We start from the raw sequence: 16,694 nt of genomic DNA, 5'->3' as shown, positions 1-16,694 counted from the left end.
CAATCTCTAATCTGCTTGACCGTATTATTATGTGCCCGTAACTACCTGCTGTTGTTCCCAAGACAAACACAATTGTTACTACCAAGAGGAAACTCTCACACATGTGCTCTGGGCCAGATCCTCAACCAATGTAAGGTGCTATAGGTCCACTGATGTTTTTGGAGCTATGCTCATTTACACCAGTTGAGGCTTCCATGCACTGTGATCACTTTAAAGGATGGCAAAAAGAAAATGAACATGAACAAGCCCACATAAGTGGAAAGAAAACTCCAATTTAAAGCATTTGAATTAGCTGAACAGCTTGATTTCACCAGTCTACAGGGCCTAATACTCATCCCAGCAAACATATGTCCATTGCTCATGTTAGTTAAGCAGTTTATCATTTCAGCCTCCAATGTATTTTGTGCCACATTTATTTGTCCGGAGTGGAACCAAAATTTTCAATGTATGCAGAAGTTGTGGTTCTGCTCCTGGGGCATGGCCCTACTCTCTGAAAGGATAAACGCGATCAATTTAAAATTATTTCTCTTCTTCCCTATTGTATATGTCATTCATAGCCATCAGCTAGGGTGAAATTCACGCCCCCCCACTCCTCCCATACACAGCTCAAGTAAACAGCCTTTGAGCAGGTGGACAACATGGGGATGACTGTCATGGACTCTTCCTCCCTAGTCAAAGGGAGGGACTGGAGGTAGATGGGTCCCCACTACACCAAATGTGTCCACTGGATCCGTTCTGTTCACAGGGCTATTAGCCAAACCCCATCATTCCCTGACTGCCCATTACTACCTCAATATTATATGTGAAACAGAAATCAGCAAGGAGCTCTGTGGTGCACAGGGGACTGCAAAGTCTCTGCTGGCTGCTTTGCGTTTTGTTCCTTCAGCTGGTTCACAAGAGGGGCAGAAGGATTTCACCCTTAGTTTCCATTTGGGAGCAACACGTGCAAAAGGATCTCAGTAAATGCATTGATTTCTAAAGGGGATAGACTCCATTTTCAAACAAACAGAGCAGAAAAATCTAAAGTTGCAAAAATGAGTTACTCTCTTACTTTAGATAGGGTGGAAATGTACACTCATTTGAATCTTTAAAATGCTTTCCCTTAAATGTTATAGTGGCAGGATATCTATCTACTGATATCTGGGATGTTCTATTAACTCATCTATAGCAAACTCTGGCTTTACACAGAAGCCGCTAAAAGTGATGTTGTTTATTTCCTTTTTCCTTTCCAAGGTTTCCATAATTACTGAAATGCTTTTACTGCAGTCATTTTGGTAAAACCTATGAATTTCTGACTGCATGCACATTAGAAAATAACCACTTTTGTTTGGAAATGAATAGTCATAAATAACTTATTTTAAAGTGCAAAACTTCAGATTCACAGGTTCATTTGTTTGAACTGTCACCGAGGCCAGTCTCTTTGTATCAAAACTGCCTTTGCTATGAGTTGATGCACCAAAACCCAGTGTATTTTTCTAACAAGGTGGTTTTAGATGTATACAAATGGAGCAGTCATGCCTGCTTTGCAGAGTCATTGTCAACCTTTGACCAGATGAAGGTCAAATAATTAGTTATGGGAGGAACAAAGATTCCAGGCGGAAATTCTAGCTAATGCAAAATCTGGCAGCCCACCCTGCGTGGGACAGGCTGCTGAAAATATATCACAAAGGGGCTGAGTGTTTTCACTGGCTCTCATTTGCCTCTGAATCCAGTTCAAAGTCCTGATCTTTAGAGATGGACTGAGACTGGGCAATTTCAGACTGCTTCTTACTTGTGACCCAGAGAGAGAGCTGCACACATCAGTGAAAATGTAGCCGACATGGCCCTTGGTTTAACTTTTAGGGGCTGGAAGAAGAGTGACGTCAGTGCTGGATCCTTGTCTGCAGAACTTTCTGAATGAGACCTAAAAGACCCTAACTGGCTTCAGAAACTATTGTAAGATCCACCTTTTCTCGCAAACCTTCCTGCAGTAATGGAAACCAAATAACTACAAGAAGGAAAAGGAGCAGGGGAATTAAAATAAAAATCAAACCTTTTCTAAGCTGCTAGACCCAGTGATGCATGAATGAAGTCCACTAAGGTGTCAACTTCTTGTGTCTTTTAAATTTCTGTACCTTGAAATGAAGGCAGTGCAGTGACGGGCACCCTATCCATATATTACATAGGGGGAGTCCCTCTGTCTGACAGACAGGAGATCATTCATTTGGGCCAGGAGTTATTTTTTCTCTCTCTCCTTTTTTTGTTGTCGTATTACATTTTATTTAAACTTTTAAAATCCAGCTCATTTTCAAACATTTCAAATAACCTCAGGTTTTTAAGAGGTATCCCTAGGATGCTTACAGTGAAATCTTTCCACCAGGGGTTGTCAATGTTGCCTGACTGAAAGATGCACTGGCAGCTTGTTAGGAAGGGACGCCACTCTTCGAAACAGATTTGAGCCACCTTCCACATTAATATGGTGGAGCCTTCTGCGGAGAGTATAGCTTCCCGCACACAATGATCTTTCTTCTTGTGAACGGACGACTGCCGATGACTGCCCAGATCAAGATGAAATATTCTATGACAGGACATGTGGTTGTATCCTTATAGAATAAAGACTACCTCATGACTACTTCAATATGGATGACTACCTCACTCTTATGGATGGGCCACACTTTAGCCATGTGCGCTGGGTACAGGGCTGCCACTCACAGTGTTTTATTTTATAAATTCAAGGGAATAAAGTTTTGTGGAAATGTCAGTAATTGCCCCTTGCACAATGACCTCACTGGAAAGGTAGTTTGTACGTAAGCCATAAACATAAAATTTAATCTAACAGAAAGCTTTTAGTGGAGCAAGACATCTATTTTACTATTTTTTTTGTAGAAATACTTTATATTTCAATCAGCATCAATTAGTGGGGAGCCTTTTTCCCTTAGAGGTGGAGAGGGGAAGGAATATGAGCACCACAGCTGCCACCTTTCTTTTAGGTAGAGTGGCCAATAGCCTGGAGAGACTCACTAGAGTCACAAGGGAAAGCCATTGATCAATTAGAATGCTGTCTGTGACAAAGGGAAGAAAATGCAATGGATCTGGACAGTTTAAACACAAGGTGGGCCCCACCCCTGGTGGGGGGTATTCCCTTGAAAGGGAGCCCCAGGCTTTGCCTCATGAGGGGAAGAAAGCAGCGCTGAAAGATATTAGTGAGATGGCAGCCATGCTGAGCAGATGTGCTGCTCTAGTATAAAGCCTGCTGCCTGCCGAAGCGCCAAAGATCTTGGATGGGTTGAGGGCATTCAAAGGTATGGCTGGACCCAATTGTTCCGTTATTCGGGGTACACCTGCATCATGCCTGCACCTTGAGAACCTAGCTCCAAGGAATCCCATGAACGGTGACTCTGCAAGGAAGCCCCACCTTTTTTTTTAATCTTGGTAGGGGTATCCCCAAGGAGCTTGCACATTTGACAGAGCCTAGAAGGCTAACTAGGACGATGGGGTAGTGAAGTGTCGTATCCCTCCCAGTTATCTCTGCACTTGTTAAGTCAATCCCTGTACTTTTTGTGTTATGTGCCAATTGACTGAGCCTCTCTAGGAGAGGATACTAGGGATCTGGCTATACAATAGAGCGAAGGGAGCTCTAATTGTGAGTCTCTTGTGTGCTAGCCATTAGCTAATCAGAAGTTGGAAGTTGGGTACTGGGGGGGGGAGGGATCCTACAAGCTCCCCTCTGGTTCTGGATGATTTTCCCATTTTCCACTCTTCCTTACCAACTGCATCATGCTGACCTTCTCTTTGAGGAGCTCTGGATGTGAATCCCCCCAAAGCTCAAATAGAGTTGCTGGATGTTCCTATCAGTGTGTTTACCGAGTAACACAGGATGCTCTTCAGGGGCTGAGCCTGCTGCCTCTGTTTATCTCATTGCTCCAGACTAGAACAAACCGGTTTATAATCCTCCGGTTTGTACACCTTGGGAACGCTGGCTGTAAGTGTGATCAGAAATGACTTCCTTATGGACACTGAAGGTGGGCCGCTTGATTAGTATGCTGCATGTGTCGGGTGGTTGTGTGGAAGTCCTCCACTGCCAGGGGGATGGTCTTACAGATCTTTCCCATCCCTGAAATCAATAATTCTGTACTTCCACGTTCATCACTATGTTTTGCCCTGGTTACACTCTATTAGTGCCCTTTACGCTGTTCTCTCTGCATACACAATTAACAAAACAACAGCTGGCACAGAATGAGCCTCCTGCTGCTGAGTAGCACCAGATGGAACAATCACAGAACTCTACCTCTGGCTCAATTACCTTAGTTGTCATTCAGACTCTGCATTCGTTTCAAAGTGCTCCGATTGACCTCTAAGGCCCTTCAGGATTGAGGTTAAAACATACATTCTCTCTCTCTCAATTCTGATCATCCATTATACATCAAAGTCCAGGAGAGGTCATCCAATGCACATCAACTTAACTACAGTTCCTAAACTTCCATATTTAGCGGCCAATTCTCCAGTCATTAACCACAATGTCTGTAGAACTCCTTGTCTAGAGATATCTAGGATGCTGGTGCTCGGGTCCTCCTTAAATCAAAACTGAAAACTCAATTTAATTAGTTTGGCACTGACAAGAATATTCATAAGTCGGTTTACATCTTTTGTAGAACTCCTTCAGATTACTTGGCACAAAAAAGCACTCCACAAATGGAAGACGGGGATGCTGTCGTCCACCGCTTCAAGTGTTATGATACAAATAATTAGCAGAACTGTAACTGGAGAGTCTGGATAATCTGTTCTGTTGTTACAATTAAAATAAATGCAGCTGTTTGTCTGATGATTCAATTTAGAAAATCAGCATGGATGATATTCAGAAAAGAACTGTGATAGGAACAGAGCTAAATATGAAGCACTAATCAAGAACATATTCTGCATCTGGAAGATCAGCTGCAGAGCTGGCATAATAATGTAACTTTTAATAAGAGGTCAAAATGAAATTAGAGTCCCCAAAGTTCAAAGGTGCTCTGACAGTTTGATTAATGAAACTGTTGAGGACATCAGAGACTCTTGTACGGATCATTTTTACGTACTATGGTTTTTCTTCACAAATAACTTGTTCCTGAAAGAAAAGGAGTACTTGTGGCACCTTAGAGACTAACAAATTTATTTGAGCATAAGCTTTCGTGAGCTACAGCATGAAGTGAGCTGTAGCTCATGAAAGCTTATGCTCAAATAAATTTGTTAGTCCCTAAGGTGCCACAAGTACTGCTTTTCTTTTTGCGAATACAGACTAACACAGCTGCTACTCTGAAACTTGTTCCTGAAAGTTATATTCCCTCAGAGATTTCCATCACAACTTTAGCCACCACCACACATTCATGAAACTCTCTAAAGAGCACTCCCACACCAGCATCAACTTCCTAGATACCACAATCAGCTTCAACAATGGAACCCTACAAACGACTACATACAAAAACCCCACGGATCACCACACTTACCTCCACAAATCCAGCTACAACCCAGACACACCAAGAAATCTGTAATATACAACTTGGCTTTCAGATACCACAGCTACCTGCTGAAGGTCAGAAAGTGTAGGGAAAAAGTGAGAACTGCCAAAAGCCAAGCAGAGTTGGACCCTGCAAAGGAAATTAAAACCAATAGTAAAAGGTTCTATAGCCACATAAATAAAAAGAAAACAAGAAAGAAGTGCTAAACACTAAGGATGGGGTGGAGATTAAAATTAATCTAGGAAAGGCTCAACCCCATAATGAATACTTTGCCTTTGGTTTTTAATAAGTGTAATGAGGAGTTTAAGGGTAATGGCAAGGTGGCTAATGGAAATGAGGATATGGAAACAGAAATTACCACATCCAAGGTAGAAGTCAAACTCAAACAGTTTAATGGAACTAAACTGGGGGCCCGGGTAATCTCCATCCAAGAATATTAAAGGAATTGACACATGAAATTGCAAGCCCAACATCAAAGATTTTTCATGAATCTGTAAACTCAGGGGTTGTATCCTATGTCTGAAGAACTACTAATATAGTACCCATTTTTAAGAAAGAAAAAAGCGATCCATGTAACTAGAGGCCTATATGTTTGACCTCAATTGTATGCAAGGCTTTAGAAAAAATTTTGAAAGAGAAAGCAGTTAGGACATAGAGGTGAATGGTAATTGGGATAAAATACAACATGGTTTACAAAAGATAGATCATGCCAGACCAACCTGATATCTTTCTTTGAGAAAACAGCTGTTTTTTTAGACAAAGAAAATGCTGTAGGTCTAATATACCAGTAAGGCATTTGATACAGTTCCACATGGGAAATTATAAATTAAATTGGAGAAGATGGGGATTAATATGAGAACTGAAAGGTGGGTAAGGAACTGGTTAAAGGGGACAACAGGTCATGCTGAGAGATGAACTCTCAGGCTGGAGGGAGGTTACTAGTGGAGTTCCTCAGGGATCAGTCTTGGGACCAATCTTATTTAACATTTTTATTAATGATCTTGGCAGAAAAAGTGGAAGCGTACTAATAAAATTTGCAAATTTCTGGAAAAAGGGGTAAACAGTGAGGTGGTAAAATTTGCATACGAGACAAAACTATTTGTTTAGTGTGTGCATAGTCATCTAGCCAAGCAATAGCATCTTTAGTGGCGTGATGCAGTTCCTCGAGGCCACCGCTGACCCTAGTCAGCAGGCATTCATTGACACTGTGCGTCATCAGCTGTGTTGTGTTGCAGCTGCACAAAGGGCTGTCACAAAGACCTCAGTGATACTGGTTGGCTGCACAAAGACCTTGTGCATCTGAAACCTGTTCAACAGGGATCATTGGCAACAGGGCAGGTCAAAACCAGGCGGACAAATTGTGGAGTCGGTGACGAGGGACTGGTTGGGGATTATAACCGATATCCATTCCTCTCACCAGAATGTTTCCGCCCTAACATCCTGGAGTGGCGGATGAGCCCATAATGGGCGACATGATGGGAAACGTGCAGTAGTGATTTAGAAAGGTCATTGTGCAGCGGCAGGCTTGGGTTGGCACGTACTTTCTCCAGTAACTTGCCAGTAGCAACCTCTTATTAGCTAAGAGGAGGAGCAATATTGCTCAGAACTGGAAGCCATGGGAGTGGAATCAGAGATGGTGCCAGAGAGGATATGCATGGCAGCATATAACTTTGTATCCACCAGTTTGGTGTGCAACAATTGACTCCAGACTGGTGCGCAGTACTCCGCCACTGAATAGGAGGTGGGAAGAGCTGACGTCCGCAAAGTTGGAGCACGAGCACCCCATGATGAACCTGCCAGTTTGCCAAGAAGATTTTTGCATGTCTTAACTTTAGCTGCTACTCTTCAGTCTTTAACTTTAGTCTTCTTCAGGTTGGCATGGTAACTCAGTGTGCGGTCTAAGGTCACACCTAAATAGAATGGTTCTACTTCATGCTTCACCTTCTGACCATTCAGATAAACATGCAGTTCTCAGGTTGCGCTGTCATGATGAAGATGGAACAAACTGGAGACTGTTTTTATGACGCTTGGCTGGAGGTGCCAAGTCTTACAGGAGTCAGGTAACTTTATCATGTCCTGGTTTAAGGTGGCATCAAGCTCATGAAACGTCCAGACCTGGGTACTGCAACAGATGTCATCTGCACAAATGAACTTTCGTGATTCTGTTGTTGGCAGGTCATTGATGTAAAAGTTGAACAGGGTTGGAGAAAGCATAAAGCTCTGGAATAACCCATTGCTCTGTCATCTCCAAGCACTTATCTGCTCCCTCATATGGACTCTAAACTGCCTTTCGTGGAGGAGCAGTTCAACGACACCTGTGACCCAAGGTAGCAGGACCCGTGATACCTTCACAAACAGGCCAGTTTGCCATGCTGTATCATATGCTGCTGTTTGATCGATGAAAATGGTGTCTGTTTTCAAGTTTCTCTGGAAGCCATTTTCAACAAATGTGGTCAGCGCGAGTACTTAGCTGCATGTGCTATGGCCTCGGCAAAAGCCGGCTTGGTCAAGGCTCAAAATTCTCTCCACATCGGGTAATATGAGCTGTAGGATCAAGCGCTCCAGTGCCTTGAAGCACACCCAACAATAATGTCAAAACAATTCAAGATAGTTAAGTCCCAGGATAGTTAAGTCCCAAGCAGACTGCGAAGAGCTACAAAAGGATTTCACAAAACTGGGAAACAAAATGGAAGATAAAATTCAATTTTGATAAATGCAAAGTAATACACATTGGAAAACATAATCCCAACAATACGTATAAAAGGATGGGGTCTACATTAGCTGTTACCATTCAAGAAAGAGATCTTGGAGTCATTGTGGATAGTTCTCTGAAAACAGCCATTCAATGTGCAGCGGCAGTCAAAAAAGCGAACAGAATGTTGGGAATGATTAAGAAAGGGATAGATAATAAGACAGAAAATATCATATTGCCTCTATATAAATCCCTGGTCTGCCCACATCTTGAATACTGCATGTAGATTTGGTCACCCCATCTCAAAACAGATTGGAATTGGAAAAGGTTCAGAAATGGAGCAATAAAAATGATTAGGGGTATGGAACTGCTGCCATTTGAGGAGAGATTAATAAGACTGGGACTTTTCAGCTTGGAAAAGAGATGACTAAAGGGGGATATGATAGAGGTCTATAAAATCATGACTGGTGTGGAGAAAGTAAATAAGGGAGTGTTATTTACTCCTTCTCATAACACAAGAACTAGAGTTCACCAAATCAAATTAATAGGCAGCAGGTTTAAAACAAAGAAAAGGAAGTATTTTTTCACACAACGCACAGTCAACCTGTGGAACTCCTTGCCAGAGGATATTGTGAAGGCCAAGACTATAACAGAGATAAAAAAATGTAGATAAGTTCATAGAGGATAGGTCCATCAATGGCTATTAACCAGGATGGGCAGTGATGCTGTCCCTAGTCTGTTTGCCAGAAGCTGGGAATGGGCAATAGGGGATGGATCACTTGATGATTACCTGTTCTGTTCATTCCGTCTGGGGCTCCTGGCATTGGCAACTATCAAAAGACAGGATACTGGGCTAGATAGACCTTTGGTCTGATCCAGTATGGCCGTTCTTATGCAGATGACACAAAGTTAAGAGGTATTTCAAATGCAGAAGAGACTGGAATACCATACAAGAAGATCTGGATAACTTTGAAAACTGGAGTAAGAGAAATGGGATGAAATTTAATTGCACAAAGTGCAAGGTGCATGCCTTTAGGGACTAACAACAAGAATTTGTGTTATAAGCTGGAAATGTATCAATTAGAAGTGATAAAGGAAGTGAAAGACCTGATGTATTGATTGATCACAGAATGACTATGAGCTGCCAATGTGATGTGGTCGTGAAAAAGGCTACGCAATCTTAGGATGCATGAGGCAATGTATTTCCAGTGAAGACAGGGAAGTGTTAGTACCATTATACAAGTTTCAGAGTAGCAGCCGTGTTAGTCTGTATTCACAAAAAGGACAGGAGTACTTGTGGCACCTTAGAGACTAACAAATTTATTTGAGCATAAGCTTTTGTGAGTTACAGCTCACTTCATCGGATGCATTCAGTAGCTCATGAAAGCTTATGCTCAAATAAATTTGTTAGTTTCTAAGGTGCCACAAGTTCTCCTGTTCTTTTTACCATTATACAAGGCACTGGTGAGACCTCATCTGGAACACTATGTGCAGTTCTGGTCTCCCATGTGTAAGAAAGATGAATTCAAGCTGGAAATGGCACAGAGAAGAGCTACTATGATGATCAGAGGAATGGAAAACCTATCTTATGAGAGAAGACTCAAAGAGTTTGGCTTGTTTAGCCTAACCAAAAGAAGGCTGAGGGGAGATATGACTGCTCTACATAAATACATCAGAGGGATAAATACCAGGCAGGGAGAGGCAATATTTAAGTGAAGCACCAATGTTGACATAAGAATAAATGGTATAAACTGGCCATCAGCAAGAAATTAGATGGTTTCTAACCATTCCAAGAGGAGCAGTGGGGACAACAAGATTGAGCTTGGTAAGTTTATGGAGGGGATGAGATGATGAGCCTGCCTACAATGGCATGTAGCCAATCTGCAACTGCTAGCAGCAAATATCCCCAACAGCAATGGGACACTAGATAGGGAGAACTCTGAGTTAGTACAGAGAATTCTTTCCCAGATGTCTGGCTGTTGAGTCTTGCCTAAATACTTAGTGTCTAATGGGGGTGGGGAAGGAATTTTCCCCTCGGTCAGACTGGCAGAGACCAGGGGGTGCTTTTGCTTTCCTCTGCAGTAAGGGGCACAGGTCATTCGTAGGTTTCGGCTAGTGTAAATGGTGGTTTCTCTGTAACTTGAATCATGATTTGAGGACTTCAGTAACTCAGCCACAGGTTAGGGGTATATTACAGGAGTGGGTGGATGAAGTTCTGTGGCTGCAAGGTGCAAGAAGTCAGACTAGAGGATCATGATGGTCCCTTCTGGCCTTAAAGTCTACGAGTCTAATTTTCTCTGAAGAAAAAGTCCAGGGTACACACCCAAACACACTTATAACCATCTTCTCTAAACAAGGACACTCCACCAGAGAAGTACTGTCGATCGCACCATGAACTGGGCCACCCAAATATCCCAGAAGGAATTGCTTCAATATGGGGGGGAAATCCCGCACTGATTGCATATCCATAGTTGTTGCCTACCATACCACACTAGACCCCATATAGAGTATCATCAAACATTTACAACCCATATTTGATGGGGATCACATCCTGAAAGAAATTTTTCCCAACCCCCCTGTTCTAGCCTTCAAACAACCCCACAACCTCACCAAACCCATTGTCAGAAGCAAACTCCCCACAGACCAGGACACATCAACTCAAAGCAGCACCAGACCCTGTCAAAACAGATGCAAAACCTATGCTTCTGTGATCAATAACCCCCTCTCCCAACACACCTTTCAAGATACCTGAGTTCCACACATGCCTATCCCAACATGTGGTATAGCTCATCAAGTGCATCAAAGGCCACATCATCACTACACTCCCTAATGAACTCATGCAGAAAAATGATAAAAGACAAAAACACCATATCACCCATGGGCAAACACATTTTATAAAGCACAATATTTGACCTCAATGGAAACCTGTACCTTCAAAAGATGATCCTGGGAACTACAATTCACAAATCTGCTGGACACTAAAACCCATGGACTTAACAGAGAGGCTGGTTTTATGGCTCAGTTTGTAATGCACCCTCCTGCCTGCTAACCCTTAATTGGTCACTTCCTTTTCAGTGGTCTCCAACAGCCAGTGTGAACCGCTTATGCTTAACATTTATCTTAACTGAACAAGACTTTTGCACTGGTTATCACCGTAAAGAAATGCTACGTGCTGGAAAATGTTGTTAAATTATATATGCAGGGAAAAAGAAACTTTCCCAAAAAGTTTGCATTAACCCATTTGTCTTAGTTAAAATAAAAAACCAAAAACAATACCAGCCCATCCCTTCAAACTTAGCAATCACCAGTTACTTGGTCCCTTTTTAGTGTTATCATGTTGCTGTGATTAGCAAGCTATATCAGTTTAAGAGCTGTGCAGGAAAAGCCTGGAAAAGTGGTTTCTAAATGACTGACTTACATTCAACCAGCTCTTGTTGTGGGAATAGCTGTCAGTATGGGCAGGGAACTTGTGGAAAGTCCTGCAAATAAACTGGGACCACTAATATAGGAGTAATGAACATCACGCTGGAAGGTAAACAGAAGCTGAGCCACTGCATTTAAGAAAGAATGCCTCTTATCAGTGTATTACTTTTTCTCATATTATTTATTCATATACTCCTCTTCTCCCACAGTCCTATCTGTCTTCATTTCCTTTGCTGGCCTATGCAATACTGAAAGGATGACAAAAATGGAACATTGCATTGTTGTAGCCGTGTTGATCCCATGATATGAGCGATACAAAGTAGGTGAGGTAATAGCTTTTGTTGGACCAACTTCTGTTGGTGGAAGGAACAAGATTTCAAGCTTCACAGAGCTCTTCCTCCTCTGGAGAAAGTAATCAGAGTGTCTAAGCTAAACACAAGGTGGGACAGATTTACTGTAATAAATTATTGTATGTTGGTCCAACATGTATATGTATAATTAAAGCTATTAAGTATGTAAAACAAAACAATGGCTGGATGTATTTAAACTGCACAGAATATAAAGAGTTTATTTAGTGAGCTTTATGTAGCATGTTAAAGACTTACCCTAAAATACCCCCGGTCCTTTTGTGCAAACCAAATGGAACACATCTGAAGAAAAGCTACAAGAAGACGACTGATGCTTCGTTCAGCACAAAACAGAGTCTACAACGATGAAATTGCTGAAGATAATTTAGGAAGTAGATAAAATCAATTACACCTCAGACAGAACTGGAAAAGTCCAACTTAGCCAAACACCAGGAAACCTATCAAAGGTTATTAATGTGACCACGGTGAACTGGTGAAGTTTCCCTTTTCATCTATACCCAGTATCTTTCTAGGTTTGCAGAAGCCAGATCATGAGAAACTAGGAGGGAAAACAATAAAACTCTTCTTTATAAAAGTGAAACCCATGCTGGGCTAGGGTCTGAAACAGCCAGAATTATGACAGGAAGAAATCAGAGAGGTTGGAATTAAATCATCTCAAATTTAAACATTTCCCTCTGGTTGTGTTTATGGTACTAGAAGAGTGGTAGAGCTAAAAGTTAATTCGTCTAATCAGGCCACTTAAGAGGAAGTCTATAGCTGGTTTTGTTCAATATCTTCATTAATGATCTGGAGGATGGCGTGGACTGCACCCTCCGCAAGTTTGCAGATGACACTAAACTGGGAGGAGTGGTAGATACGCTGGAGGGTAGGGATAGGATACAGAGGGACCTAGACAAATTAGAGGATCGGGGCAAAAGAAATCTGATGAGGTTCAACAAGGACAAGTGCAGAGTCCTGCACTTAGGACGGAAGAATCCCATACACTGCTACAGACTAAGGACCGAATGGCTCGGCAGCAGTTCTGCAGAAAAGGACCTAGGGGTTACAGTGGACGAGAAGCTGGATATGAGTCAACAGTGTGCCCTTGTTGCCAAGAAGGCTAATGACATTTTGGGCTGTGTAGCGGGGTGGTCACCCGCTCCTGCCTGGAAGGGCTTAAAACAGCCCTGGGAGAGGGCTGGGGTAGGGGAAAAGCTGGGCTGATAGGGAGGCAGACTCAGCTGTGGCCACACCCCAGACAGACCCAGCTGGCCCTATAAAAGCCAGTGAAGCCAGAAGCAGAAGGACCCTCTCTCTAGCCTGTTGCGAGGGAGGGACCTGGCTGCTGGGAACATACCAAGGTACCTGAGGTGGAGCAGGGCTGGGGGAAGGCCAGAGGAGCTGGGGAGCTCTGGCCAGGAAAATCCCCAGGCTGCAGGCCTAGTGGAAGGCCAGATAGGTACTGGGGTTGCATAGGGCAGCCCAAGGGGTAGGCAGAGACAGCAGGTCCAAACCTCCCTCGCCTATAATGAGTGGCTCTTACACTGCAGTTGGCCCCAGGGAACAGGGGCTAGGTGATGACTGGCAGTGGCCATAGACTGAGGCAAGGTGGGAGTAGAGGGTTGGGGGTTCCCCGGGAAGGGGAGACCCAGATCTGTCTGGAGTACTGCAGGTGGCAGCACCCCGGTGTGAAAGGGGGCACTGGGGTTCAGGAGAGACTTGGGGCCCAGCGGCAAGCAGGACACCAGCCTGCAGAGGACACTCTGGAGGCTGGAACGCTAATTCCCTGGACGACCAGTAGGAGGTGCCGCAGGGGCGAGTCCCGCACCGCAACAGGTTGTATAAGTAGGGGCACTGCCAGCAGATCAAGGGACGTGATCGTTCCCCTCTATACTGGTGCGGCCTCACCTGGAGTACTGTTTCCAGTTTTGGGCCCCACACTACAAGAAAGATGTAAAAAAATTGGAAAGAGTCCAGCGGAGGGCAACAAAAATGATTAGGGGCTTGGAGCACATGACTTATGAGGAGAGGCTGAGGAAACTGAGATTGTTTAGTCTGCAGAAGAGAAGAATGAGGCAGGATTTGATAGCTGCTTTCAACTACCTGAAGGGGGATCCAAAGAGGATGGATCTAGACTATTCTCAGTGGTAGCAGATGACAGAACAAGAAGTAATGGTCTCAAGTTGCAGTGGGGGAAGTTTAGGTTGGATGTTAGGAAAAACTTGTTCACTAGGAGGGTGGTGAAGCACTGGAATGGGTTACCTAGGGAGGTGGTGGAATCTCCTTCCTGTGAGGTTTTTAAGGTCAGGCTTGACAAAGCCGTGGCTGGGATGATTTAGTTGTGGATTGGTCCTGCTTTGAGCAGGGGTTGGACAAAATGATCCCTGAGGTCCCTTCCAACCTTGATATTCTATAGCTTTGGGTGAAAAGATGTCTGAAAGGAGGCTGAGGTAATATAGACTCGGTCCTCCTTCTCCATGGGATCCTGTCTACGCACACTCTGCTTATTTGAACTTCTGTTGGTTTTGAGTGGGGATGGTTCCATAGTTGGTCAGGGGTAGGGCATAGCCATGGGGGAACCACTTTCAGACGTGCCAATCTCCTGGAAGCCAGCAGGGATATTGCAGAGTAAACTGGCTTCTCTCAGCAGTAGCATAAATGTCCTCTGGTTCCACATCTTCAAAGTCCCCTGGATGCACGGGGCTAGGCACAGGTGAGGAAGCCATGGTAGCATGGCTCTTTGGGAGACACCGGAAATCCAAGATCGGAGAAGCAGCATTGATGATCTGGACCTACACACAGATGTCCTGAGATGCAAGGGATTTCACATGGGGCATGGGATATCCTGTCTGTTCTGTGGGTAGAAACCCTGACCACATGATGTGTTGAAAAACCCATGTTCTCAACTAAATGGATTTTTTCCACCCAGCTTTAGTTCTCCTATGGGCTATTCCACATGAGACAAAATCTGAGGCAAGGCGCTCGTAGGAGGCTTGCAGTGGTTGTCTGATATGATCCTGTTCCCAGCTAACCCAAATGGCTTTCTAAGCATTAGCTTTGTTTTCTATTAAATAAGAATTCCTCTGCAGTGTTCGTGGATTTCTCTATCCCACCCCCACCACACATGTACAAACAAGGAAGGCTCTCCCCTTTGAACTGCCACCATTCAAACAATAAGCTTTATTGAACTCTACTGTTTTCATAGACCTGACAGGGCAGTTCTTCAGCACAATCAATGAGAAGCGAAATGAACCAAATTCCAACCTTGTAAAAACCCCTCTCCACTTCTTTTGGATATGTGCCTAACTGAAGAAGAAGCCAAGCACCATATTTCTGGACTCAAAAGACCGATTTGTGAACAAAAATAGAGCTCCTAACTACTAAGTGAAGACCCATGAGGTGGGGAAGTATTATAGTAGCAGAACAACATAGAGAACCAGAGTCAACAAAATACTAGCAGAATGATTTGCCAGTGAGGGAGAGATTAAAGTGGCAATCAAGATTCTTTTTCAAAAATCTGCTCTCAGTGGTTCTGTCCCAGCTCAATAAGTGAGGCCCAAACAAAAAAGATCCAGATGATTATATTTTCCATTCTCCCAAACAGTGAGTTCCCACAGATTAAGAGTTACTATTCTATCCACATACATACACAAATTCATACCACATGTCTGTATACATAAATGAGTGGAATATATGACACTGTGGTTTAAAGATTTTATCACCACAAGATTGGGATGGGCTCATTACTCATGAACGGCAAAAGCTACTTGAGTGGGACCTGTTGACTCTCTCAATGCCATACTGCTGCAGTTGAGGTAAGAGGAGAGCCTTGAGTAGCAGTTTCCTGAATTTAACAGAGAAGGGGCAGGCAGTAGTGTTTTCAGCTGTGGAAGCAGCTTCCAGCTTTGGTCTGAAAGAGCTGGATCTGCAAGGACCATCTGTTTGCCTGACTTTTTTAAGAGGATGGAGGTGATTGTTTATACAAGATGGTTTGGATGTAGAATGTCCCACCTATTGGACTGTGTTGGAAGTGGAGTTTTGCTGGAGTTTGCTGCTAGTTGCACTGTTGGGGTTTTTTTCAATAATATCAAAGGATAGCAATACTCAAGCTATCTTACTGTCAATAAACAAAATTAAAATGGAGATATTGGTCCTCCACAGCACAGCATACTTTTACTCCCTCCCAACCGCGGAAGAGAGAGAGAGATGAAAGTATCAGTTTCACGCAACAGAGAAGAAACACCATAACATTATTTTTTAAAAAATGTTTAAAGGGTTAAAAACTTAAAATAAACCCCTTTATTTATTTAAGTTGTCATGCAGGTTGTGTACCAAACCATCTTTGATCAATGTTACTTGATATCCTACATAATGCTTGGGTGAAATAAGAAGCATCCGTTAATTCTGAGAGCATTGTTAACAGAATAAAATAAGTATTAATTTACAATTAGTGCACCTTAATAAATCACCCTGGAGCTGGATCTTCCCACAGTGTAACTTCATAAATTTAACCAACTACAAGCTAATGTAATTAATTTTCAGCCACGTGTAAGTGACCATTGTAATTGACTTTAACCTGTTTTTCTATGAATGAGCTCGGTCTCTTACATATTACGGATTAATAGATTTGTTAATCCATTCAGATTGCATTTCTTCATGTGATTGAAAAATAGAGGAGAGAGCTAAATCCTCCACTGGTGTCAATCAGCTGATGATCTGACTCTTAAACATGCAAAAAAATGTGATTTTTTTCCAGTC

General features: G+C 43.0%; 1 protein-coding gene across 4 annotated transcripts in view; it reads right to left on the bottom strand.

The window, feature by feature from the left end:
* KCNH5 (potassium voltage-gated channel subfamily H member 5) overlaps positions 1-16,694 on the bottom strand; it is a 248,667-nt gene that overhangs the window by 23,540 nt on the left and 208,433 nt on the right. The window contains exon 11 of one of the 4 annotated variants that reach the window (XM_043516734.1): positions 16,224-16,658. The exons of 2 other annotated variants lie outside the window; for them this stretch is intronic. In XM_043516734.1, coding sequence (XP_043372669.1) covers positions 16,641-16,658 — 18 coding nt within the window. In that variant the 3' untranslated portion in view covers positions 16,224-16,640. Of the gene's footprint in view, positions 1-16,223; positions 16,659-16,694 lie in introns of those variants that run through there. One more of the 4 variants, XM_043516733.1, reaches the window with a different exon arrangement.

This window comes from Dermochelys coriacea, chromosome 6 (assembly GCF_009764565.3).
Source record: "Dermochelys coriacea isolate rDerCor1 chromosome 6, rDerCor1.pri.v4, whole genome shotgun sequence".
NCBI classification, from domain to species: domain Eukaryota; kingdom Metazoa; phylum Chordata; order Testudines; family Dermochelyidae; genus Dermochelys; species Dermochelys coriacea.
The sequence above is the reverse complement of the archived record's forward strand: the minus strand, read 5'-3'. Positions and strand labels throughout refer to the sequence as shown.